Source organism: Nymphaea colorata, chromosome 1, assembly GCF_008831285.2.
Source record: "Nymphaea colorata isolate Beijing-Zhang1983 chromosome 1, ASM883128v2, whole genome shotgun sequence".
NCBI classification, from domain to species: Eukaryota; Viridiplantae; Streptophyta; class Magnoliopsida; order Nymphaeales; family Nymphaeaceae; genus Nymphaea; species Nymphaea colorata.
The window spans coordinates 25,838,991-25,860,789 of NC_045138.2; the positions used below are offsets into that span (position 1 = coordinate 25,838,991).

The following is a 21,799-nucleotide window of genomic DNA, read 5'->3' on the forward strand; positions in this document are numbered from 1 at the left end:
AGTTAAAATATTAGGTCGAGTGGATGCTTCCATGGCTGCTAATGGGTCGGTTGGAGGTACTCTCAAAGCTGACTTCATTACTATTATTTAGACGGCCAAGGTGACTGGAAGCGTGTGAACTTTTTCGATCTAGTGGAGTGAAGATACAGCCTGCTTCCGTGGCTCCTAATTGGTCTGTTGGAGGTATTCTCAAAGCTGATTTCATTACTAATATTCAGAAGGCTAAGGAAGCGTGTGAACCTTTTCTTTTCTTTAATGTTTATTTAGGAAAAACTGCCTTCAACGCAAAACCTCTAAGATCATATACCCTTATAACTCTAAGGTAGGTTCAGGCTGATTTCTGTTCTACAGTACATCCATCAACTCGAACAATGCACTTACTGCTATTTGCAGCTCAAAAGAAGCCTTTGTATAAGTACTGTCTTGCCGCCTGGTTGCCAGACAAACTTATTCACATAACTCTGAGAAAAACGTTTGATATTTTAGATTTGTTAAAAACTATTTCGCCGCAACGAAGATAACAACCACTAAGAAGTGATTGAATTGAACAGCTTATGTTTTTTAATGAATTAGGCACAAATTGCTAAATGGGTGCGCTAGCTAAGGAGCAATTCTGACAAAAAGAAAAGAACCTACTGGTAATCTGCCATAGGTCCTAGCTTCAAAAGTTGTACAAACTTGCAACAGTAGCATTTTAATGCCACCTAAGCCTATGCCAGAAAGTGGCACTATTTTGGCCGCATCTACCTGCAAATAGGACGAGAGCCCATGCACCTTTTATTCTTATTATCTGAATAGGTAACTAACTAAAACAATGTTAATGCAACGCCAAAGCACAGTCTTATGTTTATAGCTTTATTAGAATTACAGAATATGTGATCCCGTTTTCCTCAACATTCTCAAAGTCAATTCGGATCCTCATGTCTGCGGACTTGAAGGTGATCTAAGACATTTTTATCCCGTAAAATTCTCTTACACATGTATAGCGTTTGCCAAAATGACTTTCACTTCCTTATATACAGCAAAATTTGAAGGAAAGCTCATGCTTCGCGACAGCCTTATACAAGATGACATCTACAGGACTTCAGGAAAACAATAATAAGGGTTCAGTTAAACACATGAGACATCAGTTTCACACCGGAATCAAACAGCCAAAAAGAAACAAAAATCCGAAAAACTTTATATTGAAACACTGGTGGTGCCAATTTGCCCGAGAGAAAAACCAAGTGTATTTATGCCACGGAAGTCCTGAAGGACTTGAGACCATCTTCGTTTTGTTGATAGAAAAACAGAGAATCCAAATACACTTCCCATGGTAAACTTGAATATGTAAACACAGATGTTGCTTATGTCAAAACACAGGGTCGACACCTTTTCTGTTCGCAAACAAAGGGCAAACGCTGAACTCGCAGGCCTCTTAAGAATCACCAATCACAAACTTGGATTAATGAAACCACTGTCAACTGCCAATGACTTGATAGTGGGAGGACACTTGCATCAATAACATCCTTATTATCTAGAATACTAAAAGAGAGGAAAAAAAAACAAGGTATAGCTGAAATCAAGGATACGTATACTAAGAAGTTTATTCATAGTAAAACTTTTCCTCGCAAGTAAAGAGGAAATTTACACGACAGATAAACCAAAAGTATACAATCTCGAGTCAAGTAGAAGTTAAGCCTAAAGCCAGCGCTTGATGGCATGTCTCTCCTGTACTTCATGCTTCGCAGCACTTGTCACACAAACTGCAAGACTGCGCCTTTGGTGTCCAAAACTACACGCCAGAGGATATATATATATATATATATATATATATATATATCATATGCCAAAAGGCCTATACCGTTAATTACTTATGCACACTCTTCAACTAAGTAAGCACATGCTCCTGCAGTTAAACAAAAGCTGCCATCAGAGATTCAGAAGCAAATCTCAACTTGAGCTCCAAGTAGAGACATTCATATTCAAAGAACCAAGAAACAGTGTATGGCAAATTGCATATTTCTGTACGTTGTGTTATCGATTGATTGCAGAAAAGATTACCATTGCGGAGCATGGGTCCCCAACGACTCTTCCAGGGCATATGGTTCAATAATACAAAGAGCCTGAAAGTACAAGGAGTGATTGATAAATCTTGAGAAAGCCCACCTAATCCGCAAACACCATATAAGGAAAATCCATGTGCATATCACTGTAATACCTTGCCACCAATTTCCCCTTGAAGCACTGTTTGAGTTATTCGAGATCGGGTCGTCTTCATTACCATCTTTGGGAAACTTGGAGATTCCTGGGGCTTGCGAAGTTGGTGAAGGAGTATAAATGTCCCGACCACCGTAGTACAAAGATGAGCTAAGATAAAAGGATTCAACTCCTTCCACCTGCTCAGTGTTCAACCCCTCCCCGTTATCCTTTTGGATACTGATATCTGGGAACACAAAGGAAAAAAATATGAGAAGGGGAGAAAGAGAGAGAGCAAAGCAGTATATGTACACAATTTCAGTCACTGTGAAGTAATTTACAAAAACCATTTGTGGACTACTGAACTCTTAGCAGCAGGAACAGGAAGAAATCTGAATCGTAAACTAAAATGTTTAAAAGAACTGTGCATACCCTTAGACTTAACGCATATCATCGAGAAGATTAACAAGCCACCATGAACAGAAAAGAAGCATAGAACAGGGTGAGAAGATTAACGAGCCACCGTGAACAGAAAAGAAGCATAGAACAGGGTGAGAAGATTAACGAGCCACCGTGAACAGAAAATAGCATAAAACAGGGTGTTTCACGCACCAGAGACATTTTTGGTGTTCTCGTCTGACTGGTGATCACCATCTTTCCTCCAAGATTCCTCCGGAACAGAGCTCACATTCCCCTGACAAATAGAGAATGTCAATATCAAATCAATCCCAAACAGGAGATGGCTGTAACCAAATACGAAGAGCAGAGAAGAGGGTAAAAAGAACAAAAGAAAAGACAAGGGGAAATGGATCAAAATAAAGGAAACACGAGAATATGAAATGTTACAAAAAGGAAAAACTCGTCTGAATTGTAAAATCCGTGAAAAAGCAAAAACACACACACATGCACATAAAAAGTACCATTAGATTTTGTGAGCAAGGCATCAGAATTCGTATCGAATCTGCACAAGACATAGATATCTTTTCTCATTGTCTCGTACGCGACAAATGATAATGGGAAAACCGCTCGGAAAGAAACTTCACAGCCATCCGCCGTATTTACAAAATCCCGTTATATTCAGAAGCAACAATCAAAGAAATCTATAGCGAAAAACTAAGAGAATTCAATGAAAAAGAATCACCGACATAAAAAAAAAATTGCTACTATGGCCTTCATCTGCTTCGACAATTAAGAACGACCCCATAGAAACAATTGCACCACATCATCTTGAGGGAAAAAAGATTATCGATCATTAAGAAGACCACCTTAGCGTAAAATCCAGATTATCGAAAAAAAAAATTGATTCCCATCTCCCTGTTATTAACAAATTCAATCAATCAACAAAAAATCAGAGAAACCAACAAAAGAATGCAAAGATAAAACACATCCCGGAGAAACAATCTCGGCATCTAAAACAAAGCCGGCAACGAATCAAAAGTATGTCCGAAAAGAAAGGGAATCCACAAGATTCTCCCTGAAAGAAAAAGGAAAAGAATCAAACAAAGAAAATCCCATGAGAAAAAGAAAATGAGCGACAAAGAAAGGGCTCCCATAACCACCTTGGGAGAAGAAGACCACTGGGATGACGATAATGATGAAGATGAAGACGACGGCGGCGGCAACGAGGAAGCAGAAAAGACGGACTCGAAGACACCATTGGTACGAGAGTCCTTGTCACCAAAGAGCTCAGAGAAGGAGGAGGACCGGCCGGCCTGGAGGCCTTGGACCTGTCCCTGAGCCTGCTCCTCAACGCGGTCATGGCCGCTCTCTCCTTCCATCTGAGCTCTTCCCTACCACCTAAAGCGACTCTCCCCGTCGTCGAAGCGAGCCACCAACACCCACAACAACTTCAACCCCTCGAAATCGGATAAACTCCAACTACCCAAACCGACCAAAGGGAAAAGGAAAAAGGAGGGCCACGGGCAACCACAAGCCAACAAACGAACCCAACTCCTCTCTTCCCTTCCTTTCTCTCTCCACTTTTGGCCTCTTCTTCCTCCTCCTGCTTCTCTTTTCTTTTCTTTTTCTCTCTCCTGATTCTTCCTTTGCCTAAGCCAACCACTTTCTTTATTCCTGGACGCCGCCAAGAGCGGGGACTCTACACGCGGACTCTATATGACCAGGCTCCTCTCAGGGGCCCTCTCTCTAGTTGAGAGTGTTCTTGCGAGGAGAATTTATAATGGCTGCCCATCCTCACAGGTTTACCATCTTCGCCATTTCGTAAACGTGGAGAACTCTTCCTTTCTCAGGGGGCACCGGCCATGAAAAAGGGGGAGAATAGGTCCTACGAACCGCCTTTTGGGGAATATTGGTGTGCAGCAAGATCTTCTGCACGAAAAGCAAGAGTCCTGGGGGCCATTCGAAATGTCAATGCTTTACGCTGTTTTTATTAGTAGACTTGGCCATATATAATTTTATGAGTGGCTTGACTTTGTTTTTGTTTTCTATATTTCTTCATCAATATTTTCTTTGGGAAGAAATATTCCATCGTACGGTTTAATTAAAAAAAAACTGAAACCCTGTCTTTTTCTCTATAATATCATTCTACAATATCAAATATGATTTTCAGTGTCTTAAAATGATATCTTCAACTTGCATACCATGTCATACGATTTCTTTTTTTTTTTTTATAAGTGTTTTGAAAATTCAAAATAATGATCACCTATTAGTTTTGTATATTGGGTCAACCCCAGTAAGGATAAGACTTTGTTTATTTATTTGTGGTGCGATGATCAACTGATTTTATTGAAAAAATCATGCATTCCATGATTAATTTTGATAAAGAATAATGTTGCTGGTAGAACCTTGTAATGAGCTAATTTTAGCCATAAGAACACCATCTCTCTCTTTCTCCTTCCATAACTAGTTCACATTTTGAGTCCATTTTTGAGTCCATTTAAGGTCATAAAAAGTAAGACATAGCTAGGAAATTTTGATTGAAGAACACTAATTATATAATTTTATATTTTTAACACTAGTTATATAATTTTATATTTTTAAGGAGCTCCTATAAGAAAAACTACCATAAAATTTTAATATGATATATTTTTTGTAGACCTATATGAACAATTGGCCACACCTGGTTAATAACTATATCATTCCAAATAGCCTGAAAGGGATTGCAAGGAAATTTTTTCACCTCACTATTCACAAGTGGGTGAGCTAATTTTAATTTTGATGTCTATCATCTATTGCTTTCCAAGTAAGAGATGAGAAAAAGGTGACTACTCGAATTTCATAGCATCCAAACTCTCTATATCCTTTTTTTCTTCATTCTTAAGATGAAGAGCACCTAATGCATGTCAATTACAAATTTGAATATTTATGCCTCTCATCCCTTAAATCTTAGGCAATTCAATAAATGATGTAGACAGTGGTCCATATTCTTCTTATATATATATACATATAAGAGAGAGAAAAAGGAAAATTGAATGGTAACTTTGGCTTTTAAGAGTTATTCAGCCATCTAACGAGAGCCATTGATTCATCATGATGGATTGTTGAAATAAAAACAATGAGAAACAAGTTATAGATATTTTTGTCATTTACTATTAGTTCACACTTTTTTCTTTTTGTTTTTCATCTATTATTAGTTCATACTTTTTTCTTCTAGTTTTTCTCTCAACATCTCATAGGACTGGTTAGATAGATGGGTGATTATTGATAACGAGAGCCATTTTATATATATATATATATATATATATATATATATATATATATATATATATATATATATAGTAATCCTTTGGACCACCTGACACATTTTATCGGATGGTTATGATTAAACACACCTCCCATTGAGGGACAGTGTGTTGTGAGAGACCAGAGAATTTCTGTATCCAAACGCATACAAAAAAATCCACAACAGTAACAAGAACATCAATGTAAACAAAATCCAGCAGCTCCGTTAAAGAATTGCCATGTAAAGCATGACCTCGAGGGGCTTCTCAGCGTATAAATGCAAGATTTTTCTCCTGGAAGGAAGTTTCCTTTGCAATAATTTATTATCTTTGTTATCTGTCCCTTTCTGTTGTAATCTCTTTCAGTACAGAACTTTTCCTTTTCTTTTACTCTTCGCACAGACATTTGAGATGGCATTCTAATTTAGCAGTTGGAAGCAGTGATGATCCGCATTTATGAAACAATAATTCATGTTCTATTTGCCTCTTCTATAAAGATGACCAGATAATGCAGGATTTATATTAGCAGCACGGATTCTATATATGGGACTTGATTCCTATTGAAGTAAAGATACCTTCTTAGTTTGTATATAGCATTTATCTCTGTATTCTTTTACTGTCAGTTTTTCATTTTTGCAGTTTTTTTTTCCCTTCTAGGGGCACGCAATAATGCTTCTCAAGATTGTGGGCAGCTACCTTTCTTTTATCGTGTTTTTAGAAAACTGGAGTTATGTTCTCTTTTCTTCTTCTTGTTCTTCTTCTGCACAATTAATTTTAGTTCATAACCATATAATCTCTATCTTTCTCTTTCATTTTTCCTTGATAATTCTCTCTCTTCTTTCTTCTTTATGACTGGAGGAAAGTGCTGATCATTGTCTGACGGCATAAAACTCCAAGGCTAGTCTCCCTACCCTAAAGCCTATGCATGCTTTAATTTATGCAAAAGGTTGATGCTTACTAGAACCAAACCAAAAACTAGCGGTCGCCTATCATCCGCTAGCCCAACCAGCTACACCAAACCCCTTAATCGTGCCATGAATCATCTTTTGTCAGCACTGTGTCACGAGCTCGATGAGTCCTTAGACATCAACGGCGAGCTTGGTAGGCTTCAGATAAGGGATTTCGCGAAGCCAATGAGGTTTAGCCACATTTATCTAGAGAGTAGGTTGCAGGTGGCCCTACCATTAACTGATAGGATGGAGATGAGAAGACTGTAAGAACTTGGCTCGCTTGTATGTCCTGAGATTCCAACCAGGCTTTCATAAAGAGACAAAGCAGACCAACCGACCCAGTTGTTTGAGCAGCAGTCTTGTGTATGAACGCTGCGTGTGGGCTCATGAAATTTGAGGCCAATCTTCTGAATTGTGTCGACAGATCTTGGCACGTTACATCGTGGACATGAAATGTTCATCATTTTCTACCAAGAACTTCGACATCGACAGTGTCACCATTTTTTATAGAAAGAAAGTTACGTCCAGGCACACTGTGCGCAATAAAGGAGAGAGGAACATTTTGGTAATTTATTAAAAAAGGAAATGTCCTTCATAATCTTTTTATTATTTTCATTTTCAATTATGTCATACAAAAAAATTTCTTCTTTTCAGAATGAACTTAAGGGTATTTTAGTTATAGACCATATTGGTGCACATGACACATATAACCAGGTTCGGTTTTGATAGTGAATGGGGCGATTATGTGCATTGATATGGTGTAAAAATAAGTGCGGATTACGTGGGAAAACTTTTGAAGATAACTTTCTTTATCTAATGTGGCAGTGAAAGTCACCCAACGACCATAACTTGGAAGCGAACTTGTGAACTCCACAAACTTTTACAGACTGAATTTCTGGTTCATTAAGTGGATGACTCAAACAATTTGATTTTTCATTAAATACTTGGTGGAAACAAGTTATATTATATAAAGCTGAGCATATCAAATTTGATTTCGAGATTTCATGAGGTAACTCACTATTAGCTCGAATAGATCATTTGCTTTTCTGATATTTGAGGTATGACTACCAAATATGATGGATGATTTTGTTATATTAGAAGATGCGAAAATCGCCAGCTCAAAGAAATTAATTAAGTTCCCATTAAGAAAAAAATTGATTACCACTCAATTTTTTGAAGTAATTGAATGGTTGGTTCTGGATTCCCCAAGAAAGAGAGAGTATTCAAATCAACATGATATTGCTTAATGTTACTAGATGGATAAAAATTAAGAAAGCATCATTGGACGAATCATGATATGTTGCTAAAAACACCACGTATGAACTTTTGCATAATTAAATGTCGCTAATGTTCTTGGGGCAGCTATTTTTTGGTGATGGTTTATATATATATATATATATATATATATATATATATATATATATATATATATATATATATAGAGAGAGAGAGAGAGAGAGAGAGAGAGAGAGAGGAAGAAGAAAAAGTGGTAGTAGATGGATAAAGAATGACCCTTAGAGTTGGGAGAAAAACAAAGAGTTGATGCCTTGATGGACATTTTCATCATTTAGTATTAGCTCATATTTTTTTTTTCTTTTTTTTTAAGCTTTGATCTCAATTTGGGTTGAGATTGTTTCTCATTCATTTAAGGGATAAAACATCTAAGCAGGGACGGAGGGAAGGGGGGGCCGCCTAGGCCATGGCCCCACCCTGGAAAATGAAAAAAAAAATTACATTAAAAAAATATAATTTTTTAAGTGTGTAATGTATTTTTTAGAGTTGAATTCAATTTGGCCCTACCCAGATCCAGAGGTTGAAATTACATTAAAAAATATATAATTTTTTAAATGTGTAATGTATTTTTTAGAGTTGAATTCAATTTGGCCCTACCCAGATCCAGAGGTTGGACTGTCAGTCCGTCCCTAATGAAAATCCTGGCTTCGCCCCTGCAGTACCTAAGAAAATTTTTTCTGTCCCTTTTTCTCTATCTATTTATATAGATAGATAGTTGTTTTTGTGGTTTTAAATCAAAATGTACTTTAATGAGAAGTTGTCACCATCATAATGTCTAGCATAACCTGAACTTGCGAATCAAAGCCAGACAAATAGGAGACGATAATTTGATTTCGTGTTGCTTTTCTAAGAAACAAGTAAAGAAAGAAGCCGTGGACTCTCGAAACGGAAGAACCGGCCACACTGCTCTGACCTGATTTTCAGCTTTCCAATTTGTAGCATTCGATTCCATTTTGTGACTTCCACGCCAAGATTTTTCATTCTGTCAAGTGTCATAAGAAGCCACGCTAGACTCTCTCATTTCTTGACCACACTACGAAAGCTGATCCAGAATTGTCCCAACCTCTTGCTTTCTCACAGAAAAACATTTCCCATCAAACAACATGCAAGAAGTAAAGTCCCCATTTAAGAGGCTTACACATTCATTGATCTATCTTTGTCACACTCCCATCGGATCAAAAGTCCGCAAAACAGCAAACAACAGACAAGTGGAAGGACAAGATCACGGCAGCAAGTCCCCTTGTGTGGTAACCTTGCCATTATAGGGAAGTAGCAATCGTCTCAAACTCTCCAAACCCTTTCCAACTTGCCACGTGCATGATCTTTGCATGTCGGTGCGCGGATACTTGAACAAGTGTCATACGTAGATCCAAAAAATAACAACCTGATTTCACAAAATATTGTTTCATTCAATAGTACAAAAGAAATATAGGTGAACATGAGCCCAGTTATATTGGGTAACCCCACAACCAGGCGGAGAGAGGAGGGCCTGCCTAGGCCATGGCCATACCCAGCGAATTGAAAAAAAAAAATTACATTGAAAAAATATGAAAAAAAACAAATCTGGCTCCGCCCCTGAAAGTAAATGAGTCCGAAGAGCAAGCTGCTGCCAAATTTTTTGTAGAAAAGTACCTCGTTTTGTCCACCCAGATCTTAGTAATATGAATGCATTTACCATATCAACTGGTTTTTGTTATCCAAACAAAAGTCAAGTTTCTAGAAGAGGGAAGCTTTTTTTTTTCTTACCGTACCCAAACACATAAACCAGCTGGTTTGAAAAACTGGTTAATAACCTGATGCTCATTAAACCTGGTTTAGACTAAGCGTCATTCTTTAGGATGTTATATATCCAAATGCAACTTATGATTTTACATGAAAAAGCATAATGTGATTGTAGCTGTTATCCCTAATTCTTGCAATTAAAAGTTGGATATAATCATGTCATGCCTCTTGAATCAAGAATATATCGTCTTCCACATGTATTTTAGGAATACATGTTCTAAACACAATGTTGTTCATATTAACACTTAGGACTGTGAACTTTCTTTTATGCAACATTATATTTTATTCAAATACACATCCAAGTGGTCAAATTTGATAATATAATTCACGTTTCTTTGTAATTAGATTTGGATTTGCTATATAGCATAAACACCTGAATCTAAGTAATTGTCTAAATCTGGATATGCTTGATTTTTGAAGTTCTACATTCCAAATAGATATAACTTATTTGGATCCGTTTACTTCCCAGCCTTCCTGTCCATCGAAGCCATTGTCTGAGACATGGGCAACGCCATGGCGACTTCTGGGAAGCGCCGTCATGGCTCCCCTCAATAAAAACACCATGATATTGGATCTGGAAATTCACCTTATTGTTGGTTATGGATTCGATTATCTAAAACGTTAAGTGATCATTACCCACCTTTGGCTTTAAATAAGAATGAAAGTTGGAGTCAGATCGGTTGATAAGATTCGAATATAGAACGTATGTAGTGTGTAAACTCATATCAGATCTAAATTTTACGATTGAGCTTCGTATTTAAATGAGATTTTGATCCAAATCTGAAGTAACGTATGTAGTGTGTAAACTCATATCTTGATGGTATTGAGGAGTGTTGAGTTAGCGACCGTGGATGGATCTTATCCTCTCTTTGATCGGTTTTTAATATGGTAGAGCAATTTTCTTGAAGAAAGCATCTTCAAGAAAAAGGTGCCCGTTCGAACTCGTTTGAAAATTTGGGAATATCCAAAGAGAATATTATGCAATTCCAAGCGAATCTTATGAAATCAAGTAAGAGCATTGGACATTTTCACAACACCATCTTCAGAAAATTCACGTGCAGTTGAGAATATATTGGAAATCCCACTTGAGGTTGCTTAATAATAAAGCGTTGGAAGAGGTCCAAAGCCTCTTAACAGCTACCAAATTATTCTCCTGCTGCTGCTGCTTCTGCTTCCTGCGACATCCATCTCAGAGAGCAGCCATTCCTGCTACTACTTGAGTTTTTGTTTGGAAGTAGAAATACTTTTCCAGGAGCTTTCAACTCTTGATGTAATCCATCGTGGTCTAAGTAAATGTGTTCGTCAATGAAATACCAACTTCTATACATGTACGTGTTAGATCATGGGCAACTACCAATCATCATACTATTCTCAGTTCTAAATGTTATGTCTATCATTCTTTTTCTAGACTAGAGAAGAGAGATGAAAGGAGAGATAGATTAGAAGTCAGGGTACAGATATGTAGAACCACAAAACCAGTTTAATAAACAATCCATGCATGAGATATAAATACTTGAGAAGGTCGGATTTTGAGTTGAAAATACAGTAGGAATGCCAGAAGAAGTAAAACAATTATAACCTTAATGAACAGACAAATTTTATGTTAAAACTATGTTATTTTTAGGAACCGTTTGATGTTAAGAATATTATGTGAGTGTTTCGTGAATCTATTTCAAAATTAAAGTAGATATATGAAACATGTGAACAAGGCAAATTCGTGAAACAGTGACGTTTTAAGTAGCAGCTCAAAAAAGAAGAGCAAATTTATGAAATAAAACTTCACCGAATACCACCTTTCATTAAGGAGAACCGATCTTTCCATAAGCTTTCACTGCCCAATATCACAATCGGCCTTAGCAACCTAAGGTTTCATATTTTCACTTGAAAAATAATTTTAAAAAGTAATTAAAAAAAAATCAATGAAAAAGTGCCTTGTTTTTCCAAAGCCTCGGTTTGGGCCATATGGTCGGCGCAATAGTATCGGACAACGCTGCTTTTCAACGAGGAATCTTGAGACTGAGAAAATGACAAGCTTTCATGGAAAACGAGCCAAACAAGGGATTGAGTTCCTTCTGTTTGGCTTAGAGAAGAAGGCAACATTTGCAGATCCGTTAGACGACAAACCTGTGCAGAATTTTGGGTATTTTTGGGGTTCGCCGTCGACGTGATAGCCAACGACAATAACAATCATTTGAGTTGATTAATATTATTAGAAACTACCATTAAAAATGTACTTCTTTTTCTTTTCTGTGATTTAGTTTGATCTTTGACCCTCTCCGATTTGTAGTATAACGAAGAAAAATGAAGATTTATTCGACTTAAATCCTTTGATTTGATGAACCACAGTATGAATTCTGTCACAGCAGCAAAAAGCATATGGTTAGATCAGATTCATTACTTTAAAATGAGAAGTAATCAAGCTCGCTCTAATTATTCTTATGGGATCTGTAATTTCTTTTAGCTCTTGCTCAGTTGCCAATCGGGAATCGGCACCTAGAGAGTTGAAACTTTGTTCATTTTCAATTTAAAATTCCGGGCCTTTAGTTCCAACTGCCGGCGAAATGGGAAGGGCCCGGTGGGCCTGATCAGATTCATAGTTTATAAGTTATTTTGGGATTTGATGAGCGCCAGACAGGGCCCAGTTTTTTCTTATACCCGAATTCAAATTCGAAACATTGGTTTCAAATTTATATTTCCATATTTATTTGCTCCTTCATTCATTTAATATTTCATGTGTCTCTGTGTATTTCAGTACTGCTAGATTCATCCAAAAATCCACGCTAGAACCAACTTAAGCATCTCGGATTCCAATTTGATTTGATCTCATCCCAAGCAGAGTCGGGTCAGAGGAAACCGGGTCCCTTATACTGAACCATCTTCCATAAAGTTTAGCATCCAGCCTATAGTCGGATAAGAAGTCGGGCTCGGACCGAACTGCAGCCGGACCTGGCCTGGTGGAATATATATATATATATATATATATATATATATATATTAAATGTAATTAATTATATCAAAAATATATGTTTAAAATATAATAACATTATAAATAAGTTATTGATCCTACTAGGACCAACACAATATGCTTAAATTTAAGGGTCGCACCTAAAGTCAAGTCAAGCCAAGTATCGGATACCGTTCAACAGATGGCCCCATGCCCACCATTAATTTTAGATCCTTTTTAACAAACTTCTACCACCAACGTTCAAAATGCCAACCAACCCTGCTTTTTTATCTTTTTGTTTTTCCATTTATGATATTTTTTTTTATTTTCGACCCAAAGAAAATAAAATAGGTAAATATCAACCAATTCAGTCGGGGAAAACTGAAATGTTTTCAAAAATGGGGTTCTGCTGTTTACTCATTTTAAACACTTATATCGTACCACGGAAAGAAAAAAAAAGAGAAAAAAAATTAAGCATACAAATATATAATAAAAATAAGAAAGGAAAATAGAGGATTTTAATCAGAACCCGATATTTCGCAAGGTTCACGTTATTTTCTTAGCGTTGTGTTACACATTTAGAATGACGGTGAGAAGATCGACAATACATTCTCGAAGTATCAACGGTTACGGCTACTTGTTACCATGATCCGACGGTCCGGTGGCTCACCCAACGGAAAGAACATGAGGCACGCCCGCACGTGATCATAAGCCTTTGCAGGATTATCTTTCTGCCCGTTGGCGTTGGAAATTATCCAAAAATGCGGAAAATGGAAAAGTCAAAAGTCCACCAAACACCCGAAGCACAAGTTCGCCCAAACCCGAGATAGCTGCGTCTAGTTTCGTCATTTCCACAGGAAAAAGGCTTCTTAAAACCCCTGCTCGAGGTAGCCGTTACAGCGGAAGTCCACAATTGAAGCCAGAGGAAGAAGACGAGGAAGCTATTAAGCCAGACAGACGGAGAGAGAGACAGCAGTGTGGGAGAGAAGATCAGAACCAAGAATGGAGATGGAAACTCACAATCAGTACCTGAACCAGGAGGTCTCTCATTTTCAAAGTATCTTCTCCTCCCACTTCGACTCCGACCTCCCTCCTCTGCCTCTCGCTGATGCTCAAGCAGCGCCGGTCTTTGTCAGGGGAAGGCGCTACGCGCTCTATGCGGAGAAGAGGGAGGCCAGGATCAGGCAGCGGCTGGCCAGGGCCACCTACTCGCCGCTGCCGCCGCCGGCGAAGAAGAAGGTCTCGTTCGACCACGACGCCGGCCACGCACGCGTGCTCCAGAGGGTTGAGAACGAGCTGATGCGCTCCGTCCCCGACTTCTCTTCGCTGCGCAAGGAGAATAAGAAGCCGGTGCCCGGGTCGCCGCTGACGTCGTTCCGTACGCCGCCCAAGTCTCCTGGGACGGGACTCCCGTCGAGGAACGCCTGTGGGATCCGAGCGAAGAAGGAGGTTGGGTTGGTGAGCAGGAGCTACGCTAGCATGAAGGAGCTGAAGGGGTTCTCCTCCCCTTCTCAGCAATCGCTTGGTGGTGGAAGAGCCAGGGGAGCGGGGCTTCGTGGTGGTTACTAGGAGAAGATCGTGAAGCCTCCCCTGTTCTTCTCGTTTCAATCTTCTCCTCGGCTCTACTCGCTTTTTTTTTTCTCCCTTTTTCTGCCCTCGCGCTTGTTGAGGATTACATATTTTACATCCCTCCAGTAGTAGCTATAATATCTTGCTTAGTTCCAGCAAGTTTCTAGGTAGAGTTTGTAGACTTGGAACTTTCCTGTCTCTGTAAAGATGTGATTGATTTGAAATTCAGACCACTCTGTTCTACCGTGACCTGTTCTTCCTGCGTCGTGTTGGTTCAAATTTCAGAACCTCTGATTCGAAAAATTGTTGTGGTATCACAAATATGAGGGGAGACAATGCATGATGTTTATGCCCTTAATCTGAACTTTCTTAGTCTTGCTTTATCTGAAATGCAGGTTTATCTGTTATTTGGCTTGGTGTTCATATCGAAAAGACTAAGAATATCAAGAATTGCAAGACTCCTAATAAATTTCCATGCCCTCAATGTGATTTTCTGGGGGATGCCTGCTGTTTCAGATTAAATTTTGCAGTCCTTTAAGCGAGCCTGCCTCTGCGTGATTAACTGTTCCTGCGGAATCTTAAAGAGTGCTCAGATTATGTGTCTGGGAGGTGCTCAGATTATGTGCCTGAGAGGTCTGTTCTATTTGTCATTGGTGGATCAGATAGAAAAACTATGGTTCATATAAAAAAACTATTGCATGCCATGAATTAGAAGATGGTTGATGAATCTTGGCCGGCGTCGATCGGGATGTTTTGGGGTCTTCAGCTTCAAATTTGCCAATTTGATGGTGCATCCTCTCCCTACACCCACATTTCACGTGTGAACTGCAAAAAAGTAACATAGTCCAAATTTAGTAACTTGCACTTGCGAAAGGCATCTGGCCAATCTGAAGTCTTCACATGAATCCACAGGGTTCAGACAAAAACTGGTAAAGGTCCAACGGCTCCAATGCGACATCCATCTAGAGCCCATCAAAATCCAAGTCAGCCATGAACGATGGTTGTTTATGTTTCCTTCTGGACTCCTGCTCATTTGTTAGAGCCCTTAAACCCAGTCAGTTTCTCATGAGTCTGAAACTTGCAAGGAGAGTAAACCCAGGCATCTGAACAGTGGCGGAGCACTTGTGTAGGTGGCAGAACTTTGGGCACTATATGTAAATTTAAAGTCATAACAATGTAAGGTTAACATATTATATGAAATTTTTTTATGAGCTCCGCTACTGCATCTGAGCCAAGTGGCTAACTGGGTACCAAGCTCAACCTACTTAGCTTGACGAACCTAGCTAGGTGAAGCCATGTAGTCAGAACCTAGTTCAGTTAAGTAAACCTATGTTATCAATATCGCTCTGTGCATTGGCAGCCACAAAATTTCTCATTTTTAGAAGAAAACTTAAAAAAAAAGATTAAAAAGTTGAAAAATAGACCGATAGGGCATGATAAGTAACAATAGCTTTAGCAACCCAATATAGCGCCAATTCTGTTGTTTTTCACTAGACTGAGGTGGACAAATATTTGCCTTTCGATTCGGATCATAAGATCTGAAGTCCTTATTCAATCGGAGATTCCAAGTATCAGGTCTGAGGTTGCCGTGGATCTCAAATCGGGGATCCCAACTGATGCTTTTTAAATTATAAAAATGATTCCAACCCCCAAGGCTTCACGACAGTGCGAGCCATAACCAAACCTTGAAAGTACCAACATGATCACCAAAAGCTTAAAAAGATTAGACAGATCTTTTCAAATTAATGTGGCTAATCTCATTAATGACCATGCTTTGCTTAACCTTATGAGAACTAAGTTCTCAGGTTCAAGAGAAAGGCACCATTTTCTTACATGATTACAAACATGGGAAAGTAATTTTCATGGCTGTAGAGAAGGAAGGGTTCAGGGTTCCAAAGATGAAAATCGGACGAGGAAAGGACACTAGCTGAGGAATGCAGGAAATAATTCTGGTTCCCTGAGGAAACAATCCAAATGCATTTCTTTATTAGTTCTGCAAAGTGATTGGTAAGAAACAAAGATAAAACTAAGAAAGCATTCTCAAATTTAAAGAACCGAGAGGAAACGAGAATGAATCAAGACATATAACCTTGCATGGAGTGTTTTCATTTGAATTAGAGGCCAGAGAGAAGAGAAGGGAGAGAGAGAGAGAGAGAGGAGCATTCACATTGAGTCTCCTGGGTAAGCTCGAGATTTTTTAACGATATCAAATTACAGTAGCATTTCTAAACAGTCACTTTCACATGCTTTTTACAGCGTTTGCAAATTCGAGCAGATCCTCCAACTTGCCACAGATACCTGCAATCCGTCCACAACCAACATTGAACATTTGATGAAGCTCAACAACAGGCCTAGGAGAGAAGCTGAAAATCATTACCGTTGGGAAGTGTTGAAGACTGGATTTCCATCGCATCCACCCCAGCATCTTCAGTTGCTTCATGCCTTGTAGGCCTGAGTTTCTCAAGCTTAGTACGTAGTTCAGCGGCAGTACTTAGCAATTCTGAAAATTGAACACATGTAAGCAAAGAACACCCAGTATTTATGTATTTATGAATATCCAGTGAAAACCAATCCGAAAGCAATAGAACTACAATTGATGACGAAAAGCTCGTTCCCACATATACTACGAAAACTACTGTTCCATAAGACATGTCCAAAAATAATTAAAGAAATCATAAAATGGGTACATATTTGCGGTCCTGAAACCAAAACAAACAAAGAAAAGCTAAAGATGACAGCTTAGATTCCTGCTGCAGAAAACTGCCATAATTTCTTATACACTCTGATAGTGGATAACAGGCTAAAGAGATCAATATTACTGTCCAGGAACATCATATCTTCAGAAGGACACCTACAGGCTGACGATCAATTCTTGGGACAAGAAACACAGACATTTTAAGCACCTCATCAGAAATACAGAGAAGAAGAGTATCTTTTATTTCAACCATCCATATGTATGTTCAAGCATCAAGACAGACATTTGCAATCAGGCAACTAGTTGTTAGTCCAGAATATTTGAAAAATGTTTATAGATCATGTTCTTACTTGTAATCAAGAGATTCAATATAACGCAGTATCTCCAAGTCATACATACCAATCAGCTGTCAATTTTTCCTCTTCAAGGCGTGAACAGATAATGGATGTATAAAACAAGTCTCCAAATACTTTTCACCGAGTTATATTGCTATAACTGGAACTTTGACCTTACATATTGTTTCAAAGAGGCTAGTACACATCTTCATCGCAATAAAGATGAAACCTTTGTTTAAGCAGTAGTTCCATCATACTCTATGGCCATTTCTCTCCTGCTTGCTAAAGTTACTTCTCACCGTTAAATATTGTAAAGAATTTGTGCTTCAGTTGCTTAAAATATTCAAGTAATATCTCTAACTTTTCACAAGCAGGATTTCCCAAAAAACAAAAGCACAAATAGGTACAGTGAATACGGAAAAAAAAGGTCCAACAGTTGTAGATAGAAAACATGTAGACGTTAATAAAGAACTGGAAATTCCACCCTGGAACATCTTATCAACAGCATTCTCCTCCAATTCCTCTGCTGCCTCAGTTACAGCTCCAAGATAAGATCTACTTAAGCTGGACTGCTTCTCCAAAGCAGAAATCTCCTTACGCATCTCACCTGCTTCTCTTTCTGCCTGTAGCATAGAAGTGCAATGTAACAAATACGGGAAAAGCAAAAATAAAAAAGCACATAACAAGAGAACTTACAAGAACAAGTTTCTCTCTCAAAGAATCTAACTCAGCATCAAGATCTTTGTTCCTGCATGGTTCACCTTGATGGAAGTCTGTATCATCAGAAACATCCTACAAGAGGGAAAGTCTTAAGAAATCCAAAAGGTCGCATCATGTAGATGGATGGAAAGGTGCTAAAATCAAGCTATCCCAATTGTATAACTACAGAAAAGATAAAGCCCACAGTCCCATACACAGTCATAAACGTTATTCTTCGAAGTTTATGAAAATTTTGTTCGCTAAAAGGTCTTGGCAATTCAAAATTTTAAAAGTATATAAATAATAAGTAAAATTTTATAAAGTTATGAGGTTTTACTAATTTTGTAAAATATATGGTATGCCTCTTATGCAAACACTCAAGTTAGCTCAGCACCATCATACAGATATACCAGTTTATAGACAGGTAAGATGAGCATTTCCTAGTAGCCATATACAAGCGTGTGGTTACTCTATAAATTAGTCATTTCATCCTCCTTGAGTTTATAAAAAGGAAGAAATAAATTACTGAATTAGTGAAATCAAGGAAGATCATCACTAGTATAGTAGCTAATTCTACTTCGCTTAATTATTTCTCTGGTCAACTCTAGCTATTCCCCTTACCCATTTCAAGTCCACCAAAACAAAAAAGATACTTTTGCAAGCTAACGTGAACAGATTTTTGTGTAAGATCTACCCTTTCTATCATTCTTTTACAGACATCAAAGCCGTCCACCCAATGATTATTTTTTAACCCTTTTTAGCCCACAGAACTTTATAACACATTTAAAATCAAAGAAACTTCTGGGGCTTCTGATAGATCTCAGGTAATAAAAAAAATATCCAAAATTCGTTTAGTAGACCAAACATCTATATCACTAGGTGAGAAATATATCAATTCAAAATGGAAAACTTTCACTAAAAGCCTAAAACTATAAATTGTTCGTATTGATGCAATGGCTTGTTTAAGGGTGAAAAACATCAAATATAAATGGAAAAACAGTTTGTGCCTGTGGTATATATCACGTACCCTTTTGGGCAATGAGAATCCTTCTGGCACTGAAAAACAGTGGGTGAGACAATACTTTTCCCATATACTCAAGTGCCTGTTCAAAGTGGATTGAATGAAACGCTTAACTGCTGAAACTCCCTGCAAGATAAGAGCCATCAAATCTAATCAAAAGAAAACAACTTTACCACATTAACATGACAAATTACCATAATTTGAATCAAAATGTCAAACATTAGCATGAAATGTGATTCAAATAAAAGCACATGCAAGCATTAGATGGGTTATAGTTCAGATGAAATTGCAGTTGAACTAGCAGAATATCAAACCAACAGAGAAAATGTACGCATATAAATCAAAAAACATAAAAATATGTTGCATGAAGCCCCATCATCCGGTAGCTATGAGATATAAAATGTTGGACAGTACGTGCACACAAAAAATGCACTGAGTGATTATCTTACCATGACATTTAACTTTATGCAAGTTTCAACGGTGCAAGAATGGATAAACCCAAGCAGTTCTTTTAGACAATCCCCAACGATTACAAAATTTGTGCTAGTGAGGAAAACTGTGCTGCTCCAAGAGCATGATGAGCAAATGGGAACAGTTCAAGCTCTCAAGAATCACATGCAAGGTATAAAATGGTAAAATTGAATACTCTGACTATGTCAGAACGCCTTGCGGTTCACCTTGCGGTTCACCAAATAGTATGACTTCCTCCGTTCCAACTAGCCTTATATTAGCATTAACGTTCTTTTTACATATTTATATGCCACTCAGATTGCGATCAGAAACACGCGTTGGCACCCAGATTGCAATCAGAAGAACACGCATTGGTAATCACAAAAATTGGTTTTATCGCTTAATCAACAGCATATCCTACAGGTTAGAATACGTACCTTGCTTAACTCAGCCAATTTACTCTCATCACTGACGCCCAAAATGCGAGCTGCTTCACTGCAGAATCCACCATCAAAAGCAAGAACCAGAGAAAGAGATGTGACATCCTGAAACTGATTTTTATCAAAAAACTGAAAAATGTTGAGCCCCACCTCTCGTAGAATTTGAACCCGCCATCAACAATGTCATCAACTGAATTGAGAACCTCGTTAACAAAAAGCTGCGGATTTACATTGAGAGAATCGAAAACGGCCTCGCTCTTGGTTCCCTCCATAGCCACTAAACCTTGCATTTCCCGCTAAACTATTCGAATCAAGAAGAAAAGATGGAGAAAGAGAAAGACAAGCAGAGTCAACAAACCTCAACAAGCATATCCAGCGCAAGACATATAAAAGAGAAAAATCCACGTAATTCCTCAAAATCCTAAATCCCAATATGCGGAAATCAGAAAGAAATCAAACGACCAGACGGCACAAAATCTCCAAAAAGGTGAAGCAGAGAGTTCCAAAATCGAACTGAACAACGGATCTCTCCAGAGACCATGAAGAGATGTGGACGACTGGTGGAGAAGAAGAGGGGAATTCATTCTTTCTCGAACAGAGGAGACGGTTAAAGAACGGGAGTATTTTCCCTTCATCTACCGACCTCATCGAATTCCTGGGCAAATCCAATTTCCGTGATCTACACATCAGAGTACCCAGAGACGCACCTCTTGCTTCGCTACCCAGAGAAGCAGCAGCCAGCAGCAGCACACATAGAGAGAGAGGGAGAGAGAGAGAGAGAGAGAGAAAGAGGAGCCGGGGGAGGAAAGCTGGAAGGCGGGAAAAATGGAACGTTTCGGCTGTGAACGGTTCGGATTTGTGCCAAGTTTCCAACCCGGAACGAACCTCATTTTCCAGGTTAAAACGAAAATGTTACCGGATATTGCCTGTTCGACCCGAACCCGACCTGTGACGTACACTGGGCCAGGTTTGGATCATGGGTTTCTTTGTAGGTTGGAATTGTGGAACTCTAGAACTAAAATTTTCATTTTGATGAAATGAGAATTACATTCTCAAACAAACAAAAATTAATTCCAGAATTATAGGTTCATTCTTGAATCAAAGTTTTAAACTATGTTTCTACCATAAGGGGTGGAAGTGTAATTCTAGAATTTTAGAAGTTTTTGTATCTCTTCTTAGAACACATGTCATAATGGTTTTAATTCATCAATTTAAAAATTTCAATTCATGTTGATCAAACACATCATCTTCAATTCTGAAATCAAGATTCTGGACTGTTATTAAACACAAAGACAAACTAGAGCTATAATTTTTATTCCAAATTCAATTTGAGATGAAATTTTGATTCGAAAATTTTAATTTTAAAATCAAAATCCAAGACCATCAAACACCCATTAAAATATTGCTTAGGTTTTTCAACTTCCTCCCTGCTCCTGCGATAAGTTCGGGTTTTTGTCGATAACCCGAACCTGAGTTTCAGTTGCGGGATCTTAGATGCTGACCTTAATGCAATTTCATTTTGCATGTTGTCCTGTCAACTTATAGTCCATGATATGTACTTTTTTGTTGTTAATTGTTAGTATATTGTATAGCTTTGACATATTCTAAATGTTCTGATCTTTTAATTCATGAAGGCAGCCTATGACTTCTAGTCATTGATATGTCTAGCTTCAAAGGGACTTCGCTGCATTTCTGTTGTTAATGATCTTCTCCAATACTTTTCTGTTCATTCTGTCTTCCATAGTTTCCTTCTTCTGTCAGTG

The 21,799-nt window shown here is 38.2% G+C and overlaps 2 protein-coding genes across 4 annotated transcripts; both read right to left on the reverse strand.

The window, feature by feature from the left end:
- Window positions 1–1,568: 1,568 nt before the first annotated feature.
- Window positions 1,569–4,394, reverse strand: LOC116252269 (uncharacterized). The gene is made up of 5 exons (XM_031626537.2): window positions 3,738–4,394; window positions 2,791–2,872; window positions 2,201–2,425; window positions 2,044–2,105; window positions 1,569–1,888 (listed from the first exon to the last, which is right to left on the reverse strand). The coding sequence occupies exons 1-4, from the start codon at window positions 3,954–3,956 to the stop codon at window positions 2,089–2,091; spliced, it is 543 nt and encodes a 180-aa protein (XP_031482397.1). The 5' UTR covers window positions 3,957–4,394; the 3' UTR covers window positions 1,569–1,888; window positions 2,044–2,088.
- A 12,073-nt stretch (window positions 4,395–16,467) lies between these two features.
- Window positions 16,468–20,880, reverse strand: LOC116245614 (protein MIS12 homolog). 3 transcript variants are annotated; one of them, XM_031617075.2, is made up of 8 exons: window positions 20,744–20,880; window positions 20,187–20,337; window positions 20,034–20,091; window positions 19,153–19,272; window positions 18,123–18,218; window positions 17,911–18,049; window positions 16,774–16,896; window positions 16,468–16,694 (listed from the first exon to the last, which is right to left on the reverse strand). In XM_031617075.2, exons 2-8 carry the CDS (start codon window positions 20,324–20,326, stop codon window positions 16,636–16,638), a joined length of 735 nt encoding a protein of 244 aa, XP_031472935.1. In that variant the 5' UTR covers window positions 20,327–20,337; window positions 20,744–20,880; the 3' UTR covers window positions 16,468–16,635. The 3 variants fall into 3 exon arrangements, with proteins under 3 accessions (XP_031472935.1, XP_031472938.1, XP_031472939.1); XM_031617078.2 differs by having other exon boundaries at window positions 20,680–20,835; XM_031617079.2 differs by having other exon boundaries at window positions 20,187–20,332; window positions 20,680–20,792.
- Between the last annotated feature and the right edge of the window lie 919 nt (window positions 20,881–21,799).